The sequence below is a fragment of the Nicotiana tomentosiformis genome, chromosome 5, assembly GCF_000390325.3.
Source record: "Nicotiana tomentosiformis chromosome 5, ASM39032v3, whole genome shotgun sequence".
NCBI classification, from domain to species: domain Eukaryota; kingdom Viridiplantae; phylum Streptophyta; class Magnoliopsida; order Solanales; family Solanaceae; genus Nicotiana; species Nicotiana tomentosiformis.
In genome coordinates, this window is record NC_090816.1 from 48,633,926 (window position 1) to 48,660,249 (window position 26,324).

General features: G+C 40.5%; 2 protein-coding genes across 2 annotated transcripts; one reads left to right on the top strand and one right to left on the bottom strand.

Annotated features, from left to right (window-relative positions):
- Positions 1-17,376: 17,376 nt before the first annotated feature.
- Positions 17,377-17,700, top strand: LOC138892305 (secreted RxLR effector protein 161-like). Its single transcript, XM_070176012.1, has one exon. It carries the CDS (start codon positions 17,377-17,379, stop codon positions 17,698-17,700), a length of 324 nt encoding a protein of 107 aa, XP_070032113.1.
- Positions 17,701-23,758: 6,058 nt separating this feature from the next.
- On the bottom strand, positions 23,759-24,331 carry LOC138892306 (uncharacterized). Its single transcript, XM_070176013.1, has one exon. The coding sequence runs from the start codon at positions 24,329-24,331 to the stop codon at positions 23,759-23,761; it is 573 nt and encodes a 190-aa protein (XP_070032114.1).
- Between the last annotated feature and the right edge of the window lie 1,993 nt (positions 24,332-26,324).

Consider the following 26,324-nt stretch of genomic DNA (forward strand, 5'->3'; position numbering starts at 1 on the left):
GTAAGAAAGAAGCTTAAATGGGGGGAATGCCCTGGCCTTTAGATTTATTCAAAGAGCAGTTGCCTAATTAGCAAGGAGAATATTAAAGTATTCGGAAGACATAAGTAATGAAAATAATAAGTGCGTATGTTCCAAAGGGGGGAATGATGTTACACCCCATGTTTTCGTACGTGAAAGTACACCATAAGTAAATTGATGAAAGCTCTGAAATGAGATATTACATCCCTCATTTTTATACGTTAAAGTTTCATCGTAAGTTAATCGACGTAAGTTCGGGAATGGGATTATTTTGAGATTATAAACATTATGCTATTTCAAACAAGTGATGTGTAAATTCGTGAAGGTGAGAGGGTAAGCAAATCAAAGAAAATGAATTTCGTCAAAGTTTAAAATGTTGCGATAAAATACGGCCCGAGCTAAAATACCTGATATTTATGGACTAGTGTCATACAAGGTACTACATTACCGTGATAGTAGGGTACATACAGTGTATTAAAAGTGAGTAGTATTTTAAGTAATTTGAGATAATTATTAATTATGTGAAAAATTGGATAATTAATGATATTTGGGGGAAGATTCGACAATTAAATACGTATTCACTTGGATAGGCTTTAATCCCCCCCCCCCCCCCCCAAAAAAAATGTGGCAGCAAGCCACACTAGGATATATGACTCTTAAGTCCTGGGGATTATGTGGCAAGATTAAGAAAATGTGATTAAGCCACCACATAAGGTGGGGCCCACATCAATTCTAACAAAAGTCATCTCTAAATTAAAAGAGATGCATATGTAACATAAGATTTTCATAAGTATCTTCAACAAAGATTAGCAATTCAATAAGATTCTCATGGTATCTTCAACGAGATTAGCAATTCAACAAGAATTCATCCGAGACTATTTAGCATAATTGCAATGAGATTTTGCGATTATAAGGGAGTACAGTGCATTCTTTCTCAAGAATATCATACGGATATTTTCCAACTTCGATCTGCCGTTACGCGTTGTCGCAATCAACGGTGTTAAAGAGATTGTCAAGAGAATTAGTTCAGGTATGTTAAGGCTATTCCTTCTTTCTTTTGGCATGATCCATACAATACAAACGAAACGAGTAAATGCACAGTTTCTATAAACGACTCTATTCATAGAAATATTAGGGGTGTCTATATTCTTGAATTTCCATGTGAATTATTATTATATCTTATGTTCATGGGTCTCAGAAAAATATGTATTTGATAAAATTTATCCGACAGGCATATTATTTTTATGACATTCCGAGAAAATCTTATTAACGTATTTCTTAAGGCTTATTATTTTTATGACGTTCCGAGAAAATATTATTAACGTATTTCTTATGCATTTCATGCATTTATACATATACATTGACCCATGACCAGATGGTGTTATATATGCGTATATATGTATATTATATGTATATGGGATATGGGAAAAGGTTATAGTGTTATATACTGTCACGCCCCAAACTCAGAGAGCGCGACCAACGCTCAACTGAGAGAACCCGGCCGAGCAAGCCTATTAGACTTACTTCTACCCAAACTTATCCATGAATAAAGAGGAGATGTATTCTATTAATCAATCACTGAAAAGATTTTATTAACAACTTCCTTTTCATTCCCATTAGTAGATTGAAAATAGACTAAAGAGGTGTTTTAACGGAATGAGGGTCGGGTTTTAAATTAAGAAAATGGGTGCCCCAACACAGGTCTGCGGTCACATATGCGACCACATAATGGTTATGCGGTCCGCAAAGTGACCGCAGAAATGGCCCTCAGGGGCCTGAACTTTCGGCCCAGGTATGCGACCAGTATGCGGTCCGCATACTCATTCTGCGGTCGCATAATGCACCGCATAACTCCCTCTGCAAAAACCCAAGAGGGATTATGTGATCGATATGTGGTCCGCATATCGATTATGCGGTCGCATAATCAACCGCAAAACGGACCTCAAGTTGGCCAAACTTACTGCTTCACTCTGCAGCCATTATGCGATCCACAGAGTGATTATGCGGCCGTATAAATGCTCTTTTCCGCCAAATATTTTCCTTTACTTTTCGGTGCATTGTTCAACCTAAAAAGTCCGAACCGCGGCGAGCAAGCTCACCGCGAAGATCTTCTACCATCCTCAAACACGTAAGCCTACTCCGGCACCACGAAACCTTGAATTCATTTGCGAAAATTACGGGGCTTTACACTGAAATACTTCAAAATTTTCCGGGGTGTTACATTCTCCCCCGCTTAGGATTATTCGTCCTCGAATGAAGATTAAAATCCGTCATTAGCATTCAATGTGGTTCAACTGTTGGTTCACACACCAGTAGTTTCAAAATTTGGCTAACTCCCTAAATTTTCAAAAAACATTTCGCTAGAGTTTCCCCTGTAACTGGGCCTATCCACCTGCCAGAGCAACACCAAAATAATTTCTAACAACACATTTGCAACTTGACAAAATATCACCATGTATAACAACGTCACTAATCTCATCATTACGGGCATTATACTATCAAGAGTGGTATCTGGACATGAGCTACACATATTTAAATCATAACACACATAAGTACCTTTCAAATCACAACCATTTAACTATACACTCAAGTGGGAACATTTTATTTCCTTAACATTTTTTTTTTCTTTTTTGTTTTACTCCATGTGGTCTCCTCAACTTAGAGACTTCGCCATAACACATTAACGGAGACAATCTCAACTCCCTGACTTTTCTAACAAGTATAGCAAATAGTTGCTCCTCACAATCCCATTATCCCTTATCTTCACCTTATTAGACATAGACACATGAAACACCGGGTGCACGAAGAACAATAATAGGGAAACATCATACTCATAGTTTAGCCTATTTCCTTTTAAAATTTGATAAGGCCTAATGTTACTTCGCATACTTTACCTTTATTGACAATTCACATAGCATCCTCATGCAAAAAATATTTAGAATAACCCATTCACTTTCTTCAACTCTAAATCTCCACGCCGAACACCCAAACTAAACCTTTGGCAACCTTCAACAATTTCTCTAAGATGTGCTAGCTTGACTATGACCATAAAATTTCCTATCCCATATATTTGATCACGGGATGATGCTTCTTGTTTGACATGCCTGAACCTACAATACTCGATCGATTTGCTACAAACAGGAACAACGAGGTTCGAGATTTAGCTGGAAATATTCAAGAATCCATCAATGTGCTGAGCATGGTATTTCAGGAGGTTATATCCTAAGAGACATGAAGGTCACTACCAATAGCGCTGACATGGAGATTCGTTGTGGTGACACCATCGGTTCAACAAACGAGTTATAGAGTTGCCTAGTAGGCATAGATAATGTAGGGATCAGGTTCATGATTAGGAGATTTAAATAAATGAGTCATTTTAGACATGTGACATATGGGAGGCATGGTCTGGAGGATAAATACATTAGCGTCAGTTATTCTTGGAATACTATGAGCCAGGAAAAGGACAACAACAATTGTTTCATTCCATACGTGCCTTGTTTGGCAATAGTAGGTCTCAAAGAGAGATAGAACTATGTGACACCAGTCGGCTCTTGAAATGTAGGGAAAATCAGTTTAACTCGAAATGAGAATATTCTAGAACCCTTAATATGATATGGGTTTCAAGATACACAAAGTTGCATTACACTCTTAACAGTAACTAGCAAAAGGAATCTATGCCACAAGATTACTAGGATAAAAAGAAGTTGAACACTTGTGAGATTATTATCATTCCCACAGCTTAACCTTTGCCAATATTTGATCCTATGTGAGAGGACTAGAGATACGACAAGTTTGTCTTTCAATTCAATATGCTCATCATAAGGCTGCTCAACTTTCAATCTCACACAAGTGGAATCATGTAACTAGGAAATCTTAATGTTGGATGAAATCATGTATTAGTTAGAGAGAATGAACACTTTACCGTGAGCTAGACATGTGTTTGCCATAACAACTCTCAAGTTGCCATTTCAGGCCAATTCACGGGCAACCACAATAATGGGAACAAGGTGAGTTACTCACTGAGGCATGATCTAGGTGGACATGAAAGTCATACTGAGATGGGTAAACAACAAGACTTCCCTGTGACAAATTTGTGATAAATCTCAAGTTGCTCAGAAACTTTATGCGGATAAGTGGCCCCTTTTAATTGGTATGTAAGCACATGATAGGTGCTAAGATATACTCTCATGTTACTAGACAATGAAAAGGATTCATGATACTATTCATAAAGGAGTAGAATAATTGTTCCAACCATAGAAGTCACATATACCGGAGAGGAAAACAATGATTCAAGAAGGATCTCAACACTAGGCTGCTTTCCATTGGATATGATACTGCATAGGTAAATATTACGGTGATGCATGTATAGGCACAAATGAGCAGATGTTATCCATTTGAATCAAAAGGTTCTGTACGAAATTCATTAGGTATTGTCCCTTGTTGAGAATTTAGGGAAGCAGTGGGAAGTATTAACCTAGGGTTATAATGCAATTCAAGGAACCCATTATAGAACTCAATTTCTCACGAGGTTGTAAATATAAGGAATTGTGATAAAGAGGCTTCACGAATACTGTGCCTCGTTCTAAGAGTAGATACAGAGAACGACTCATAAAGTTGTTTCGGTTCTATCCCAACTTCCATAGTAACATAAGAGGTGACATATGACAAAGTGGAACCGGGATCAATAAGAACATACACATCATGAGATCGGACAGTCAATATACCTATAACCGCATCTGGAGAAGCCTCAAACTATTGACGTCTCCTCATAGCATAAAACCTGTTGGGCCCTCCCGAGCTCTGAATACCACCCCTAGCTTTTCCACGCCCTGCAGGCATTATAGTGCCTCTAGCTAGGGGAGGCGTTGTGGATGTAGTAGCTACAGAACTGGCTGGTTGTGCCATACCCATGCCCATGCTCTGGTGAGACAAATAACAATCTCTTTGAAAGTGGGCCGTCATACCACACCTGTAGCATACTTTTGTACCATAGTGACACACTCCTGGATGGCATCTCCCACACTTCACACAACGAGGATGAGGTCCGCTGAACTGACTCGTCTCACTGACCTGATATTTACCCTTTTTGCATACATCATAAGCATACCCCTTATCCTTCCTCCAAGCTTCCAATACGGGATTAATAATTCCAGCACCGAATTGCTGTGTGGGCCTTTGGAATTGCCCAAAGATACCACCTCTAACGTGCTGCTGAGCATACTTACAACACGACATCAAATGTTCCTCCCCGCATGACGGACATAACTGGATGAGTGTACCCAAACTAGGGCATTTGTTCTTCTTGTGCCCCCTCTTTCCACAGCCATAACATATTTCAAGGGTCATCCAATATGTTCCCAAGTGTCGCTTCTTGCAAATCACACAATCTAGTTCATTAGCACCAACAACCCTCTTTCGTTTCCTAGATTCTCTCACCACTTGATCCGGTGGTGCGGTGACAGTGGTAGGAATAAGGACACTTCCCTTAGCAACAAGTTCTTCCAACCCTTCCACGGCTTGACACATTTTCCTAACGAACTCTTGTGTAATCTCCCCCAGATTCAATGGAGCGGTCATTCCTTCCTCGTTGTTTTGAACTCGTGTATTACTCATCTGAAAAATATCATGAGACATAATGAGGAAATTAGCTTCCTATCTTGAGCTCTATCGCACGATTCTGGAGTATCAAAGAAGTGTGAAATTCCTAAATGTCCAAGTAGCCTCCTCATTATAGATGTGGTCGACAACACACCGATAAGAAGGACTCTACTAGACACGGCTCCAAGACATCCTAGGACACTTTAAAACCTTAGGCTCTGATACCAAGTTTGTCACGCCCAAAACTCAGGGAGCGCGACCGGTGCTCAACCGAGAGAACCCGGCCGAGCAAGCCTATTAGACTTACTTCTACCCAAAATCATCCATGAATAAAGAGGAGATGCACTCCATTAATCAATCACTGAAAAGATTTTATTAACAACTTCCTTTTCATTCCCATTAGTAGCTTCAAAATAGATTAAAGGGGTGTTTTAACGGAATGGGGGTCGGGTCTTAAATTAAGAAAATGGGTGCCCCGACACAGGTCTGCGGTCGCATATGCGACCGCATAATGGTTATGCGGTCCGCAAAGTGACCGCAGAAATGGTCCTCAGGGGCCTGAACTTTCGGCCCAGGTATGCGACCAGTATGCGGTCCGCATACTTATTCTGCGATTGCATAATGCACCGTAGAACTCCCTTCGCAAAAACCCAAGAGGGATTATGTGACCGAAAAGCGGTCCGCATATCGATTATGCGGTCGCATAATCGACCGTAAAACGGACCTCAAGTTGGCCAAACTTACTGCTTCACTCTGCGGCCATTATGCGGTCCGCAGAGTGATTATGCGGCCGTATAAACGCTCTTTTCCACCAAAAATTTTCCTTTACTTTCCGGTGCATTGTTCAACCTAAAAAGTCCGAACCGTGGTGAGCAAGCTCGTCACGAAGATCTTATACCATCCTCAAACACGTAAGCCTATTCCGGCACCACAAAACCTTGAATTCATTTGCGAAAATTACGGGGCTTTACACTGAAATACTTCAAAAATTTTCGGGGTGTTACATATACGCACCACAACCTGATCAGCTGGTATACGTTGATGATTTGCCCACAGTGGCTGAAATGATATGATGGGATGCCCTCAGTGGCTTAATGAAGTTATGGACACATATACCTATGCATGGTATGACATTTATACGCATATGCATGACATTATAAAAATGAAATGATTCACAGAGCTATGAAGATATACATGTCGAGTCTTTTACTTCATGTTTCTCTCATGTCTATTATTTACTGATTTTCATTCCTTACGTACTCGGTACATTATTTGTACTGACATCCCTTTTGCCTGGGGATGCTGCGTTTTATGCCCGCAAGTCTCGATAGACAGGTCGAGAGTCCTCCAAGTAGGCGATCAGCTCAGCAGAAGATGTTGGTGCACTCCATTTATTCCGGAGTTACTTATGTGGTCAGTATGATTAGAACATGTACTGGTTAGTATGGCGGGGCCCTGTCTCGACCTTTATGATAATTATGTACTCTTAGAGGCTTATAGACATATGTCGTGTACGTAAAAGATTGTACAGCCTTGTCCGCCTATGTTTTGAATTTATAAATGATGATGTTGGCCTATTAGGCCCGTGTGTCACATGTATATGATGATGTAATAAGAAAGATATGTTATGTTGGTACTCGGTTGAGTAAGGTACCGGGTGCCCATCGCGGCCCATCGATTTGGGTCATGACATGAACCTAGAGCTTTGATACCAATTTGTCACGACCTAAAAACCCCACCTTAGGAATCGTGATGGCACCTAGTCCTTGAAACTAGGTATGCCTAACACATACTAAGAACTAACGTAATTTAACCAACTTACTGCAAAACATTAGTTAATAACTGAAATAACATAGGTGAACCAACATTAGTCATACAATCCCAATGCCGGTAGTACAAGTCATAAGCTTTTTTAAGAGTAACTAGGAATATCAAGTACATCATTGTCCCGGAATAATAAAACAGTGGTAATGAATGACAACAAAAGGTGACTCCGGGGCTTGCAAACATCAAGAAGGAACACCTTGAAGTCTCCAGCCGCACAGACACAACTCTCCAAATCAACTTGATCAGAAGTACTTGGATCTGTACAAAAATATGTAGAAGCGTAGCATGAGTACACCACAACAGTACCCAGTAAGTATCAAGACATACTTGGTGGAGTAGCGACAAGGTAAGTCGAGACACTCACTAGACATAAAACAAGTGCAAAATATAACATAAATCTAACAATGGAAAGAACATCAATGCAACTTTAATATCATAGAGATTATTAATATATAACCAACAAAGGAATAATAGAAACACAATTGGCAACAAGCAGTAAAAAGGTAGTGAAGCAGCAACATATTCAGAACACATATGAAATATGGATGAAATAAATTAAGGAAACAAATGAAAATTCAAAGGATCAAATCGTTCCCAACACATTACTTATAACAAAAATTACCCCGAGGTACCACACCTTGTAACCACAAATCATGAACCACAATTTCAAATCTTACTCGTGTGACACCTCGTGCCCACAATAACAATCACCTCCGCACGACAAATTCCTCGTGCTACCATGTACATTGTATCCGTGTCAAATATCAAATAAAATATTCGAGAGATTTATTTAAATACAATAAGGCATAATAGCAAATCTTGAATACGGTAAGGCGTCAAATGAGATAATGAGTTTATTTTAGAAATCAAATAAAGTAAAATAAAGTATAATTTATAGAAAATAGAGTATCAAATGAGTTTAAATATTAATCAATAAGGTAAAGGAAAATAATGTTTTTAAACAAAGTAAAACATTAGATAAATTAACGAATTAAATATAGAATTTGTTAAAGTAAAGCGTTGTAAAATTTTTAAGTAAAGTAAAACATCAAATGGGTAATGAGTTTGATTTGAGAACCATTTAAAGTAGGCATGATAACAATCTAAATATATTAAAGTACCGAATGAGATGACAAGTTTTATCTTAAGAGTCACATAAAGTAAAGTATGTTGACAATTTCTTTATTTAAAACCGTTATGTTACCAACAAATCAATACCAATATTTATGAAATATCAACACAAAAGAAGATGAAATGTATGGAACATTAAAGAATCACCAATACAACGGAGACTATCCAATACCTCGGAATCCCAAACAATATGAGTTAAACGAACAAACTACAACCAACTACGACGTATCACAATATTAAATGCAATAAAAGAGCTAAATAAAGAAAGTCACAAAGCGGATAAAATAATTATATGATAGCTGTAACGACCCGACCGGTCATTTCAAGAGTTATAGTCCCGTTCCTCTTTTCTGCTCATTTTTGTGCTTCACTATTATTTTATGACTTACCGGGTTAGTTGGTTTGGGTCTGGAGTGAATTCAGAGTGAATTGTGACACTTAGCCTCTTAATTATAATCTTAAGCTAGAAAAGTTGACCGAATATCGACTTATGTGTAAACGATCTCGGATTGGAATTTTGATGGTTCCGTTAGCTCTGTTAGATGATTTTGGACTTAGGAGCATGTCCGGATTGTGATTTGGAGGTCGAGAGTAGAGTTAGGCTTGAAATGGTGAAAGTCGAATATTTGAAAAGTTTGACCGAGAGGTTGATTTTTTGATATCGGGGTCAGATTCCGATTCTGAAAGTTGCAGTAGGTTTGTGGGGTCATTTGTGACTTGTGTGCAAAATTTGAGGTCAATCAGACGTGATTTGATAGGTTTCGACGTCGTTTGTAGAATTTGAAAATTTCAAAGTTCATTAGGCTTGAATTCGTGTGTAATTCGTGTTTTGATGTTGTTTGAGGTGATTTGATGGTTCAACTAAGTTCGTATGATGTTTTGGGACTTGATGGTATGTTTGGTTGAGGTCTCGGGGGGCCTCGGGTGAGTTTCGGGTGGTTAACAGATCATTTTTGTACCTTGGTTGATGGCTGATGTCTGCTGCTGTAGTTTTCTGGTTTCCTCTTATGTGTTTGTGAGAGGAGCCTCGCGTTTGCGAAGGGTGTTTGTGAGTTGGGAATTTTTGTTCTTCGCATTCACGAAGAAGAGGACGCAAACGCGAAGGTGTGGTCTGTGTGTGCATCGCGAACGCGGGAGTGGTGTCGCGTTCGCGAAGAGGAGTGAGGCAGCTGGGGACCCCCAGCCTTTTGGTCTACACGTTCGCGAGGCATGGGTCGCGTTCACGAAGGTCACAGTTTGTAAAGCATCGTGTTCGCGAAGCGTTGGTCGCATTCGCGAAGGGTTAAATTGAGAGGCAGTCATATTGGTCTACGCGAACGCGAGAGGATGGTCACGTTCGCGAAGAAGGAAATCCGGGCAACAGTATTTAATTTCAAAAACGAGGGTTTGAACCCATTCTTCATATTTTGAGCTAGAGACCACGGATTTGGGCGATTCTTGAAGGGATTTTCATGGAGTTGATTGGGGTAAGTGATTCTTACTTGCTTTTGGCTAAATTCCATGATTATATCTTTAATTCCATCATCTAATTTGGGATTTGGAGTGGAAAATTGGGAAAAAGAGGAAGTGTTCTTGAGTTAGATTTTTGAGGTTTTGAATGGGATTTTGTTATCGGATTTGAGTAAATTTGGTATGGTTAGACTCGTGAGTGAATGGGCTTACGGGTTTTGTGACTTTTGTCAGATTTTGAGATGTGGGCCCGGGGACCGGGTTCGGACCGATTTCGGATTTTTGGCTATAATATAGTACTTTTCTTGTGGAATTGGTCCCTTTAGCCTATATTAATTGTATTGTACTGCTTGTGGCTAGATTCGGGGCATTTGAAGACCGATTCAAGAGGCAATGGCACTTTGGAGTAGAGTTCTGCGTGGTTTGAGGTAAGTAACAGTTTTAAATCTAGTGTTGAGGGTATGAAACCCCGGATTATTGTATTATGTGAGTATTTTGGAGGTGACGCACATGCTAGGTGACGGGCGTGTGGGCATGCACCGTGGGAATTGGGACTTGGTCCATTCCGTGAAACTGAAAAGTTGAATAAGCTTGTTGTTAGCTATGTGCCCTTTCTGTGCTATAGATATTTGACAATGAATCATGCTAGAAATTATGCTTAGGCTAGGTGTTGGTGCTGTAAAGACCCCAGTGGTCGTGATACATGTCGAAACTTCCTGTTTATTATTACTTGTACTCAGTCGTAGTATTACTTGCATATTATATCTCAGTCTATGTTATTCCCTGTTGTCACATTATATCATTCTGTTTTGGGCTGATTCCCCTTTATTACTGAGGGCCATGAGACTAGAGAGCTTGATGACTGAGTGAGGCCGAGGGCCTATTTGTGAGGTATTGATACCATAGCACGTGAGTTGTCCGTGCGGATCTTGATATGATACTATAGCACGTGAGTTGTCCGTGCGGATCCACATATTGATACTATAGCACGTGAGTTGTCCATACGGATTATAGCGCTTGGGTTGTAGGAGCCCCTCTGGAGTCTGTACTTCCCCAGTGAGCACAGGTACCTATTGAGTGTGAGTATTGAGGGATGAGAGCCGAGTGTTGAGCTATTGAGAGAGCCTACGGGACTGTTTCCCTGAGAGGTTGCACTTTTTTCATTTGTTGCTGCACTTAGATGATTTATGTCATTATTCTGAAACTTCTAGAAAATATTGTATCCGGTTTTACTTGAACTTGGTAATGTGTAACTGACTTGACTTAAATTGCCGGAATTGAAACATGTCTACTTTCATTGCTGAAATTGCTGAAATGAACTGTATTTGTATAGCTCGTCACTACCTTTCAGTTCCTTAATTATTATTGTTACTTACTGAGTTAGTTGTACTCACGCTACACACTGCACTTCGTGTGCAGATCCAGGTGTTTCTGGTCACGGAGGACGTTGATCTCGTGCGTGGTTGAGTATCGGAGATTCACGAGGTAGCTGCCGTTCGCAGTCTTTGTCTCTCCTTCCTTGTTATCTTTTCTTTTCTGTATTGGTATTTTGACACAGACTCTTGTAGACACTATTTCGTAGACTGGTTATTTAGATGCTCATGACTTGGTGACACCCGATGTTTGGGGCTATTTTTCCGTACTGTATTTTGTGTTTAACTCCTGTTTTTACGAAAACTCTGTCATGTAAAAGCTTTTGACTTATCTTTTGAGAAACATTGGAAGTATTTTTGAGAATCAGCTTTCCTAGTACCATCGATAGGCACAATCACGACAGGTTAAGATTTTGGGTCGTGATAAGTTGGTATCAGAGCCTACGTTACATAGGTCTCACGAGTCATGAGCAGGTTTAGTAGAGTCTTGCGGATCGATACAGAGACGTCTGTACTTATCTTCGAGAGGCTGCCGAACCCTTAGGAAACTTCACATTCTTGAACTCTTGTCGTGCGAATCTTTTGATTATGGTAACTAAATTTCTGTTGTTCTAATTCTCTCATAGATGGTGAGGATGGGTACTACAGGGCATGATGGACAACCATCAGTACCACCAGTTAGGGTCGTGAGAGGCAGAGGTCGCGGTAGACGCCACGGTAGGGGCCGAGGTGCAGCTCGCACATCATCTAGGGCAGCACCTGCGGATCTACCAGTTTCCCCAGTTCAAGAGCAGGTTCCAGTTGTGGATGAGTCTGTGAGACCAGCTCAGGCACCACCCATGCCTATTGTGATTCCAGGCCTTCAGGAGGTTTGGGAGACTACAGTCTCCATCTTTCAGTGGTACAGAGGGAGAGGATGCACTGGGTTTCTTGGATAAGTGCCAGAGGATACTCCGTACAACAAGTATTCTATAGACCAGTGGTGTCTCGTTCACTAACTTTCAGTTCTTTGGGGCTGCCTTCAGTTGGTGGGAGGCTTACAAGAGGCGTAGGCCGGTCGGCGCATCACCCCTTACCTAGTAGTAGTTCTCCGTTCTCTTCCTGGAGAAGTTGTGCCTCAGTCCCGCAGAGAGGAGCTACGCAGGCAGTTCGAGTAGCTTCGTCATGGTGATATGTCTGTGATGCAGTATGAGATGATATTTTTGGAGTTGGCTCGTCATGCGGTCTGGTTGGTTTCCACCGACAGGGAGAGGATCAGGAGGTCCATAGATGGCCTCACTTTTCAGCTGCGATTGATTATGACTAGAGAGAGAGTATCTGGTGCCACTTTTGATGAGGTTGTTGACATTTCTCGGCAGATTGAGATGGTTCGCAGCCAGGAGCAGGTTGAGAGGGAGGCCAAAAGGCCTCGTGGACAGGGTAGATTCAGCGGTGTTCCTTCTAGGGGTCAGTTCCACCATGGTAGGGGTCGTCCTTTCAGACATGTTCAAATGGCTCGCCCACTTCACCATGGTGCATCATCTGGCCATGGTTCACACAGCTATCAGCAGGGCCAGTCTTTATTCAGTGAACTACCAGCGCAGAGTTCCCACCCTTCCTCGTCATCTCAGGTGTATACGGGTAGTTCCTCGGGGTATCAGGAGCAGCAGTTCCGTTAGAGGAGGGGTTGTTTCGAGTGCGGATATTTTGGTCATATTAAGAGAGATTGCCCTAGGTCATTGGGTGGGACTTCACAATAGAGTTCTCGGTCGATGGCACCAGCACCAGCAGCTTCACCACCAGCCCAACCAGCTCTGGGTGGGGCTCAGTCAGCCAGGGGTCACCCTAGAGGGGGAGGCCAATCAGGGGGCGGCTAGGCCCTTTTCTATACTCTCCCTACCAGACCAGATGCCATTGCTTCGGATGATGTGATCACAGGTATTGTCATGGTTTTCCATAGAGTTGCCTCTATATTATTTGACCCTGGTCCCACTTATTCATATGTGTCCTCGTATTTTGCTCATTATCTGGATATGCCTCGTGAGTCTCTAATTTTACCTGTTCATGTGTCTACACCGGTGGGCGATACTGTTATTGTGGACCGTGTATATCGGTCATGTATTGTGACTATTGGGAGTCTTAAGACTAGAGTGGATCTCTTGTTGCTTAGTATAGTTGATTTTGACGTGATTTTGGGTATGGATTGGTTGTCTCCATGTCGTGCGGTTCTAGATTATCACGCGAAGACCGGGACGTTGGCGATGCCGGGGTTGCCAAGGGTTGAGTGGAGCGGCTCTATAGACTATGTTCCCAATAGAGTGATCTCATTCTTGAAGGCTCAACGGATGGTTGAGAAGGGTTGTCTATCGTATCTGGCCTTTTTGAGGGATGTTAGTGCAGAGACCCCTGCTATTGATTCTGTTCCGGTGGTGCGAGATTTCCCGGATGTGTTTCCTGCAGACCTGCTGGGCATGCCGCCTGACATGGATATTGATTTTGGTATTGATTTGGTGTCGGGCACTCAGACCATTTCTATTCCACCATGTCGTATGGCACCGACGGAGTTGAAGGAATTGAAGGAGCAGCTTCAGTAACTCCTTGATAAGGGGTTTATTCGGCCTAGCGTGTCACCTTGGGGTGCACCAGTTCTATTTGTGAAGAAGAAGGATGGTACTATGAGGATGTGCATTGATTATAGGCAGTTGAACAAAGTCACAATCAAGAACAAGTATCCTTTGCCATGTATTGATGATCTATTTGACCAGTTTCAGGGAGCGAGGGTGTTCTCCAAGATTGATTTGAGGTCAGGGTATCACTAGTTGAAGATTCGAGACTCGTATATTCTTAAGACGACTTTCAGGACCTGTTATGGTGATTATGAATTCCTTGTGATGTCTTTTGGGCTGACCAATGCCCCAGCAACGTTCATGCATATGATGAACAGTGTGTTTTAGCCTTATCTCGACTCGTTTGTTATTGTATTCATTGATGATATCCTAGTGTACTCTCGTGGCCAGGAAGAGCATGTCCAGCATTTGCAGATCGTGTTGCAATGGTTGAGGGAGGAGAAGCTTTATGCTAAGTTCTCCAAGTGTGAGTTTTGGCTTAGTTTAGTGCGTTCTTGGGGCACGTGGTGTCCAGTGGGGGTATTCAGGTAGATCCGAAGAAGATAGAGGCGGTTCGGAGTTGGCCCATACCGTCCTCAGCCACAGAGATTCAGAGTTTTCTTGGTTTGGCTGGTTATTACTGTCATTTTGTAGAGGGATTCTCATCTATCGCATCGCCCTTGACCAAATTTACCCAAAAGGGTGCTCCTTTCAGGTGGTCGGATGAGTGCGAGGAGAGCTTTCTAAAGCTTAAGACTGATTTGACCACGAACCCAGTTCTAGTTCTATCATCAGCTTCCGGTTCTTACACAGTGTATTATGATGCTTCTCAGATCGGTATTGGTGTGTTCTGATGCAGAAGGGCAGTGTGATTGCTTATGCTTCGCGCCAGTTGAAGCCCCAAGAAAAGAACTATCCTGTCCACGACCTTGAGTTAGCAGCTATTGTTCATGCCTTGAAGATCTGGCGGCACTATTTTTACGGTGTCCATTGTGAGATTTACACTGATCACCGGAGTTTGCAGCATCTATTCAAACAGAAGGATCTTAACTTGCATCAACGGAGGTGGTTGGAGCTTCTTAAGGACTATGATATCACCATTTTGCACCATCCTGGGAAGGCCAATGTGGTGGCCGATGCCTTGAGTCACCGGGCGGAGAGTTTGGGGAGCTTAGAATATCTTCCAGTAGCAGAGAGGCCATTGGCATTGGATGTTCAGGCCTTAGCCAGCCAGTTTGTAAAATTGGATATTTCTGAGCTGAGTCGGGTATTGGCTTACGTGGTCTCTCGGTTTTCTCTTTATGATCATATTAGGGAGCGTCAGTATGATGACCCTCCACCTGCTTGTCCTTAAGGACACGGTCCAGCACAGTGATGCTAAGGAGGTCACTATTGGGGATGATGATGCATTGAGGATGCACGGCAGGCTATGTGTGCCCAATGTAGATGGTTTGTGTGAGTTGATTCTACAGGAGGCTCACAGTTTGTAGTATTCTATTCATCCAGGTGCTGCGAAGATTTATCAGGACTTGAGACAACATTACTGGTGGAGGAGAATGAAGAAGGACATAGTGGAGTATGTGGTTCGGTGTCTAAATTGCCAGGAGGTGAAGTATGAGCATCAGCGACCAGGTGGGTTGATTTAGAAATTAAAGATTCCAGAGTGGAAATGGGAGCAGATCACTATGGATTTCATTGTTGGGCTTCCACGGACTCAGCGGAAGTTTGATGCAGTTTGGGTGATTATGGACAGGCTGACCAAGTCAGCTCATTTCATTCTTGTGATGACTACCTATTCTTCTGAGCAGCTGGCTCGAGTGTATATCCGCGAGATCGTTAGGCTTCATGGCGTACAGGTATCTATCATCTCTGACTGGGGCACGCAGTTTACATCATGGTTCTGGAGGGCCGTGCAACATGAGTTGGGTACTCGAGTGGAGTTGAGCATAGCATTTCACCCTCAGACGGACGGACAATGCGAGCGCACTATTCAGATATTAGAGGATATGCTCTGAGCGTGTGTGATGGAGTTTGGGGGTTCGTGGGATCAGTTCTTGCCACTAGTGGAGTTTTCCTACAACAACAGTTATCAGTCGAGAATCCAGATGGTACCGTATGAGGCTCTGTATGGTAGGCGGTGTAGGTCTCCAGTGGGTTGGTTCGAGCCGGGCGAGGCTAGATTATTGGGTACAGACTTGGTTCAGGATGCTCTAAAGAAGGTTAAGGTAATTCAGGATAGACTGCGCACAACACAGTCCATACAGAAGAGTTATGTAGATCGGAAGGTTCGCGATGTTGCATTCATGATTGGAGAGCGGGTCCTGCTCCGGGTGTCACCCATGAAAGGTGTTATGAGGTTCGGAAAGAAGGGAAAGCTAAGCCCGAGGTTTATCGGCCCATTTGAGTTGTTGCGACATGTGGGGGAGGTTGCTTATGAGCTTGCCTTGCCTCCCAGTCTAGCAGGAGTTCATCTAGTATTCCATGTTTCTATGCTCTGGAAATATCACGGCGATCCGTCTCACATGTTTGATTTCAGCTCAGTCCAGTTGGACAAGGATTTATCTTATGTTGAAGAGCCGGTGGAGATCTTGGATAGGCAGGTTTGAAAGATGGGTCGAAGAATATTGCTTCTGTGAAGGTTCAGTGGAGGGGTCAACCGGTCGAGGAGGTGACTTGGGAGACCAAGCAAGATATGCGCAGCTATTAAGCTCAAGGTTAATGGCACAGTAGAGAGATATAGGGCTCGACTGGTGGCGAAAGGATATACACAACAGAAAGGAATAGACTACGAAGAGACTTTCTCACTTGTTGTACGATTTACCTCAGTTCGTCTAGTTCTAGCTATTATTTCAAGCTTGGATCTTGAATTACATCAGATGGATTTAAAGAATGCCTTTCTCGATGGAGAATTAGATGAAGAAATTTATATGAAACAACCTGAGTGTTTCATTGAAAAGGGTCACGAACAAAAGTTTTGTAGACTTTTGAAGTTTATTTATGGCCTCAAACAATCTTCAAGGCAATGGTATATACGCTTTCAAAATGTTATTGTATCCAATGGTTTTACCATGATGGATGAAGACCATTACATTTATACCAAAAGATCAAGGAACAAGCTTGTGAGTTTAACATTGTATGTAGATGATATACTTATAGCTGGAAATGATAAGGAGTTTATCACCGAGATAAAGTCAGGGTTGTCATCCCAATTTGAGATGAAAGATATGGGTGAAACTTCATATATTCTTGGGGTTAAGATTTCAAGAGATTGTCCAAAGAAATTATTGTATCTCTCACAAGAGAATTACATTAGAAAAGTTCTTGAATGATTCAATATGCAAAATAGATGCCCAATTGTCACTCTTATTAGTAAAGGCCATGCCTTGGGAAGTTAGATGTCTCTTAAGACTACTGAAGAGGCAGAAAGAATGACCCAAGTTCTTTATAAGAGCGCAGTCGGAAGTCTCATATACGCTATGGTGTGCACTAGACCTGATATTTGTCAAGCAGTTGTCTTGGTAAGTAGATATCAAACTGACCCAGGTTTAGCACATTGGCAAGCAGTAAACAGGATCATGAAATATCTGAATGGAACTGCTGATTATGACCATTGTTACCAAGGCGGCAACGATCTGCGATTAGTTGGATACAGTGATTTAGATGAAAGGAAGTCTATCTTAAGATATGTTTTCTTACTCAGTAATAGCGCCATATCATGAAGTAGTAAGAAACAATCATGTGTATCAATATCTATGATGGAAGTCGAATACGTGGCTCTCACATCAGCAGCTTGTTTGGTTGAAAAGTTCTTGGAACACTAGTTGGATATCATAGAAAATGCTGAACCAGTGTTAGTCTATTGGTGATAATGAAACTGCAATATCCTCTACCAAGGACCCTAAGTATCATTGTAAAACCAAACACATAGATGTCAAATATAACTATGCGAGAGACATGGTTAAACGCAAGGTAGTGAATGCGAAGTATGTGTCTACAAACAATATGTTAGCAGATCCATTGACCAAGCCTTTGTCTAGAGATGCATTTGTGAGACACACTAGGTTTCAAGGCTTGCGTAGAATTTGAGATACTTTATTTTGTTATTTATTTTCCCGTGTTCACAAAACTGATGTTCTTTGATTTTCAATAAAGTTTATTTACATACATACCTATTTTTATTATTGAATGTTATATGCATTCTTTATTCATTCTTTTTATAACTATGTCGAGTAGACAAGAGGTTGGCCTTCTAACACATGCAACTGCCTCCTTATCTTAGTGATGTGGGGAGATGAGACATGATTCTAAGCAAAAATATCATAAGGATAATTTGAGAGCTATTCGCTTAAAATCAGAATGTCGCTTAAACAATGACGTAACGTCATTAGGGTAAAAAACGTTCACCTAGTCTACTTTGTGAGCCAGATGTGAGTTAAAAATGATATTGTAGATTAAGAAACTCAAATTTAATACTTATGGTGTCTAAATATCATATGTACAACATTTTTATGAGATAAAGACATACACTCCTTGGGAAAAAGGAGAAAATGCTGTAGCATGTATTTCATACCATGTTTGTTTATGTCGACCAATTGGGTTAACATAAGTCCATTCTCAACTTGTTGGGTGAGACCTAGAGATTTTATGGTGGCTCAAGATTTTGTACCCTCAATGACTCCGATTAGATACTTGAGACTTAGTGTGATGTTAGCTATCTTAGTGTGTTTCCAAAGGACCATGAACATAGATTCGGTCTAGCGGAGCATATCTAGAAAAACAGTCAAACTAATGTTAAGGGGATCGCGAGAAAAGGAAGATCATTGATGGAATCTCATTTATTTGTGTTCACTGGTGCACTAGTTATAACTTATGAGTTATGATTATGAATATAAGAAATAATGATATATCATATTTTGAGATTATATCGAAATGTGACTCATATGATCTAGGGTAATGCATACTTTATGATCTACTTGTAGGTTTGCACTCGACAAGAGGCTATATACTCCTAACAGATGTATAGCACTTAGCTCTCACAATATGCTAGTCACACGGTCTACTTCCCTATATGAATAATTGAGAAGATGAGATGAGAATATATTTCTCAAACTAGATGAGCACTACCATTATGTGTGAGTGGGATATGTACAAAACTTTAGCCCACCCATAAGGGGTCATTTAAGGCCCAACAGGGTTATTAGTTAACTCTAATATTCCCTATATAAGTACAATTATAGTGTACAATAAACATACTATCTGTAGTATTTTTCTACGCTCTTCTCTCTCAATTCATTTATGGTTTAGACTGTGGAATAGGCGGTTGCTCCGTCATACCATGACAACTACCGCCGACCAGTAATTCTAGCCGCGGTTCGTCCTTTCCTTCCGCTTCCCCTACACGAACAAGTAAGTTCTCGTTTTACGATTTACGCGCAAAATTAATGTGTTTAGTTTATCGCGTTTCTTCACTAACAAATACAGTGAGGATCAAATATGTAATGATTTAACGCAAGAACATCAAAGGGTTTGACAATTACAAAGCACCACATGCATCAAATTATAACACCCAATGTAATGACTAATCATCATCAACAACAACAACAATGTAACGATCCGATAGGTCATTTTGAGTATTAGCTCGTGTATTTGTGTTTCGGAACCTATGATAGCTTTATTTGATGATTTATAACTTGCACGCATAGTTTGTATCGATTTCCGGAAAGTTTATATGTGAAGTTTTAAGGAAAATATGATTTTTGACTTTAAAAATAACTAGAGTTGATAATGGTCAAAATTATTGGTACATGACCCCAGATTAGTGTTTTGACTATTTCGGTAGGTTTGTATGATGATTTTGGACTTGTTCACATATCTGGTTGGGGTCCCAGGTGACCTGAGATTGTTTTAGCTCATTATGTAAAAAGTTGGAAAATTAGGTTGTGAACTTGAAAATTTTGAGTTTTAATGACCGATTCTTGATTTTAGATGTTATTTTGATGGTTTTAGCTTTCCGAAAAGTTTGTATGATGTTATTATACTTGTGTGAATTTTTGGATTGGAGCCCGAGAAGCTCAGATGAGTTTCGAATACGTTGCGGGAAGTTTTGGCATCGCTGTTTAAAACTGGTGTTGTGAATCTGCAGGTCTCGCATTTGCAAAGACATGTACGCAAATATGAGCTTCGCATTTGCAATATATGGCTCGCATTTCCGATTCTGGGTTAGGGGCTGACAGCTTCACTTTTGCAAAGTTTTGCTCGCTTTTGTAAGATGGAGGGTCTCCGCAATTGTGAGGGAAAGGTCATATTTGCGACACTATGTGTGGAGGAACAACTTCACATTTGCAAAGATCAGTTCGCTTTTGCGATGGGCTACACCTTCGCAAATGCGAAGGGTATGTCAAATGTACGATAAATCACATTTTCAATAATTGTAAAGCTGAGGCACTGATCGCATTTGCGATCAGTGGTTCACATTTGCTATGATCACAATTGCGAATAAGAGTAAGAAATTGCAATACCTGCAGCCGGATAAAATGTGGGGATTTTGGGACTTGGCTAATTTTACACTATTTTTGAACCCTAGACTGCATAGAGACGATTTTTGGAGAGCAGTTTCTTCCCAAATTCATAGGTTAGTAATCTTAACTTGTTTTCATTCAATTTTCATTACTTTTTGTAATGAACCGACTAGTTGTTTTGAGCATTTGCATTTTGTTCAGTGGTTTAAGGACTTGAGTAGCTTCATATGATGTAGTATGACTTGCGTGTATGGTCGGTTTTTGGTTTTGAGTGGTTCGTCATTTATTTGGAAGAATGATTCTCAATTTAGAAGCTTTATGTTGGAAGAGTTGACCAAGTTTGACTTTCATAAATTTGACCTCGGATCAGAATTTTGATAGTTTTGTTAGGTTTGACTTGGGCGTATCCCCGGATTTGCATTTGAATATTTCTAGAAGGTTTTAACTAAATTTGGCGAAAGTTGGCAAATTGAAGGTTAGGAAAGTTCATAGGTTTTATCGGGAGTTGACTTCGATATTACCGGATTCGAATTGTTGTTCTGGGAGTTGGAATAGGTTATTTATGTAATTTGAAACTTGTGTGAGAAATTTGAGGTGATTCCGAGTTGTTAGACATGTTCGGCGTAAGTTTGGAATTTAAAATTTTGAAATAGTTCATTAAGTTTGATTTGAGGTGCGATTTGTGATTTTGATGTTATTATGTGTGATATGAGGCCTCGAGTAGGTCCTTGTTATGTTTTGAGACTTGTTGGTATATTCGGACGGGGTACCGAGGGGATCAGGTGAGTTTCGGGGTGGTTTCAAACCATTTATTTTTGTTAAACATACTTTCCATTTCATCAAAAAATTATCTTTACAAAGCCAGGTTAATGTTGACCATCAGCCTCCTAATTACAATTACAAAATTAGACTATACTAATTACACTTCTAAACAAATTTTGAGTCAGCATTTTGGCCTACGGGTAATGATTCAAGCTTTGGAATGTTGACTTCCATTTGCTCTTTGATCTCTCTTGTATGTGCATGTGTATTGCAATTTCTCTACAGATCACATCAGCCTCAAATCTTTCTTTGTTAAATCTGATGGAGTTTCTTTCATGCCAGATACAGTATACTACCATGGCAAAAGCTAAAGTGGTAATTACTGCCATACAAGCTTTCCTCTTAGCTAGAGTGCTCACCCATTCTATCTCAGTTTGCCAGCTGCCTATTCTCCTATTATGGCCCAAACAATTTAGTATTTTTTTCCATACTATGCTAGTACAGGAGAAATAAAAAAATAGGTGACTAAATGTTTCAATGCTCCTTGCACAGAAAGCACAATCCAATGGTACTTGGATTCCAAACTTCTGTAATTTATCCACAGTAGCTAGTCTCTGATGGATTGCCAGCCATAAGTGGAACTTGAATCTTGGATGGATCTGTGAATGCATATGTATACTCTTCCAGCCTACCTTTGGGGGTTGAGGTAACAATTGAATATATGCCTTATGTATTTGAAATCTGCCCTGGATCTCTATAGTTGTCAGCTTTGCATTAAGGTTGGTGTGCATTGTGTTCATCTGCAGCAATACTTGTTTTGCATCTATAATCTTCCTGACCACCCAAGCAGCTATCTTAGGTGTGGCCATAGTGTCAATATCGCTTTGTTTTATGTAGTAGCAATGAGCCCATTTGATCTAGAGTGTATCCTTTTTCTTTTCCAATGCCCATAATTGCTTTAGGACTACTGCTTTGTTCCGTAATCCCATGTTGATGATGTTTAATCCCATGCAGCTTTTGGTTGGCATACCTTGTCCCATGCTATTAGTGCTTTTCGAGATGTAGCACTAGTACCAGTCCATAGGTATGTTCTACAAATACTCTCAATCAGTTTCAAGATTTTCTTGGGCAATATGAAGATTTGAGCCCAATAAGTCTGCATACCAAAGATCACAAACTTAATAAGTTGTACTCTCCCTGAATATGATAACATTTTTGCTGACCAACAGTTGACTCTTTCTGTGATCTTCTTTACCAATTGTGGGCATTGTTGAATGTTTAATTTCTTGGAAGACAAGGGAACTCCCAAGTATTTGAAAGGTATGGATCCCTCTGTATACCCTGTCAAACTTTTCAATGAGTCTTTAAGATCCTGGTGTATACCAGCAATGTATATAGAACCTTTGTCTGCATTTGCCTGAAGGCCAGATACATCAGAGAACCTTTGAAAGGTTTCGTGCATTATGGCCAATGAGTTAATATCTGCCTTGCAAAATAAGAGTAAGTCATCAGCAAAATAAATGTGAGTCACTCCTAGCTTTTTGCATCGTGTGCGATACTTGAACTCCTTTATCAATGGTAGCCGATTTATCTCCCTTTGTAAGTATTCCATTGCAATACAAAGAGGTAGGGAGACATGGGGTCTCCTTGCCTAATTCCTCTCTTAGCCTAAAATTATTTGGTAAGGCCTCCATTAAGCACCAATGAGTATGACACTATAGTCACACATTTTATGACCCAGTGGCTAAAATTTTGAGGGAATCCAAGGTCTGTTAGCATGCACTTGAGGAAATGCCAGTCCAAGGAATCATATGCCTTCCTAATATCCACTTTCAACACACATCTGGGCGATATACCTTTCCTATTATAACCCTTGAAAAGTTCATGGCTAAATAGGATGTTGTCAATAATGCTCCTTCCTTCAATGAATGCTGATTGTGATTTCCCAATAACCACCTCTCTCACTTTCTTGATTTTGTTGGTTAGTATCTTGGCAACAATCTTATATGGTGTAGTGCAGCATGCTATTGGCTTGTAATCTTTCACCTGAGTTGGAGCTGGGATCTTAGGGATCAATGTAATAGCAGTACAGTTCTATGCTGGCATCATTTTCCCTGTATGAAAGAAATATTTCACTACCTCATAGATGTCTTGTTTCACAGTCTCCCATTGCTTAGCGAAAAATTCTATAGGGAAAACATCCAGGAGCTTTATCATTTGGCATGTCCCTAATAGCTGCATCAATCTCCTCATGTGTTACATCCATTATCAATTCCTGTTGGTGTTTTAAGGTGAAGCGGTTTCCTGCTTTTATGACACTTGTGTTTGGGCAAGGCATCGATCCATTTTCCTTCCCCATTAGCTTTGTAAAGAAGCTAAGAAATTCTTTTTCCACAGCTTTTGGATCATTTATCTTCACTCCCATTTCATTATATACTGATATGATGGCATTTTTGCTGGCCCTTATTTTCATCTGTGCATAGAAGTATTTTGAATTTTAGTCTCCATAATCAATCCAGGTTGCTCTAGATTTCTGCCTCAAGATTCTTTCTTCTATTATGCTCCATTTTTCCAATTCACTAATATTTTGTTTCTCCTGCTCAATCAGCATTTGATCAAAGGGATTAATGACAAGTGCTACTTGTACACATTCTAAACTGTGCCTTGCTTGATTCAACCTTTGTTCATAGCCTGCCATGGATTTGTTTAGTCCCTTAGCTTCATCTTTTATTCTTTTGAGCTTCTTCCATATGAGTGACATATGATCCCCTTTTTCCTGCTGTTTCCATACTCTATTCACCAAAGGTGAGAAGTCTTGGTGGTCCATTGTCACCATGTAGAGCTTGAATGGCTTGGGATAAGTAGCTCCCCTCTTCCATAATTGAATCACAACTGGAGAGTGATCAGATACTCCAGGGTCTAAAAAATCTACTTCTAAGTGCCCATATATCTGAGTCCAGCTGAAGTTTCCAAATGCCCAATCAATTTTGCTGTATACTCTACTATTTTCTTGTTGCTTGTTACACCAGGTGAAAAGGCATCCCTTTGTACTAATTGGTGTCAGTTGCATGCTGTCAATACATTGCTCTAAGTTATGCACCTCTCCATATGTAACTGATTATCCTATTCTATCATCAATGCTCAACACATTGTTGAAGTCACCACTAATGAGCCATGGTGTTTGTATCTAACTTCTTAATAGCTACAAATCATGCCATAGAATTTCCCTTTCCTGAAGTTTATTCCTAGCATAGACTGCTGTCAACAGAATCTGGAAGTTTGTTGCTGGATCCTCCACAGAGCAGTGGATTAATTGCTCATGGATTTTGAGTATTTTGACTATTAGGTGTGATTCCATATTAGCCAAATACTACCATTTACATCATGGGTATAATTACAGCAATAGCCCCAGTCCCTAGCAACCCTGTTCAATATATTTTTTGCCTTTCTTTCCTTTACTCTAGTTTCTAAACATCCAAAGATATCTATTTTATTCTTGTGCAGAAAGAGTCTCAGCTCCTTCTGTTTGTAGGGCTTGTTCAGCCCTCTAATTTTCCAAGTACACACAATCATGAGGGTTTGAGTGCAGGATCAATCCTAGTCTCTGCTGCTTTAGAAGTGCTTGGCACACACTCTGCCAGAATCATGAATCTATTTGTATTGGTGCCATCTTTATTTCGAGACTGCTGTTATATTTCAACACTTTGTCTATGCTGAATTCTACATTCACCATTCCTTCCAAGTAATTGTGTTGAAGAGTCTACAGCAACTGTTTTTTGTTTGTCATTTCCAACTCCTTTCTACTGATCTCCCTTCCTTTTTGCATCTTCTACATCACCTTGCTCTATCTGTTCCTTTGGCTTCCATTCCTGCACTATCTTTTTCTTTCTTGCTCTGTTCCTTCTTTTTGGTGCTTTAAATTCTGTCTCATCATTGTTCTACTGTTTGTTCCTCCAGCACTCAAAGTTGTCATGTCCAAAAATGATTACAGTCATTGTAGAACTTTGGTTTCCACTCATAGATAATTTTTTGCTGAATAGTTCCTGATGGAGTATCAATTTCTATACTATCCAGCTTTGATTTTGTGATATCAACCTTTACTAAGACTCTCGCATATGAGATTTTGTTGAGATCAGCTGTATATCTATCAGTGTACATATGGAATCCAATAGCACTAGCCACTTTGCTAAGAGCATCTGCAGTCCAGTACCCAACAGGCAAGCTTGGGAAATTTACCCCCAAAGGAATGGTGGTGATGCATTTAGGATCGAAATGAAAATTTCTTTCCCAATTTTGTAAAATAAGCGGCTTATTGTGGTACGAGTATGGACCTGCTTACATCACTAGATCTCTGTCCTCAATTATTGAGAATCTAAACACATAGTATCCATCACTGTGATACAGTATTTGTGGCTTCGAAACAAAATCCCAGAAAGATGTAATAAAAGCCTCCATAGATTTCTCGTATGGACTATCACCTAGTACATAGCCAATTAAAGCAGTAGCCCAGTAGTCATTTAGCTTTTGAACATCTTCCTCAACAATTTGAACTACAATCTTACCATCTCGATGACTAGGAGGCACATAGTCCAGTCGCATGCCCATCTAAGAATTGCGATTTTGTTGCCTTAGATCTTTTGCATGTTGATTCAGCATGTTTTCTCCTTGAACTGTTGGTGCTTGTTGATCTAGGGTTAGGGAAGGTTGCACAGATGATCCTACCTCTGAGAACTGTAGTCATATAGGTATTGTTGGCATTTCACTTTTGCCCTTCTGAACCTCCTTCTCCGTAATTAGATGTGCACTGTTCCATTCATTTTCACTATTACATTCCTTTTCAGAATTGCTTTCCATTTCCTCTCGAATTGGTTGAAATTGAGTTGGAAGAAAGCTACCAAACGTTAATGGAGTGAATGTTTGTTGTCCTATGGTCATCGGAGTTACAGTTGAGCTCGCCATTGCCGGTTGTTTCCGCCGTCTTGCCATTACTAGTGCAAGTTAGCCTACCTTGGCTAAACGTGCGCCGAGAGAGAAGTCATGCGAAAATTTTCAACTCTTGTTTC

Excerpts from the sequence above, each read along its gene's own strand:
- LOC138892305 (XM_070176012.1), top strand. The coding sequence starts at position 17,377 with ATGTCTCTTAAGACTACTGAAGAGGCAGAAAGAATGACCCAAGTTCTT.
- LOC138892306 (XM_070176013.1), bottom strand. The coding sequence starts at position 24,331 with ATGCAACTGACACCAATTAGTACAAAGGGATGCCTTTTCACCTGGTGT.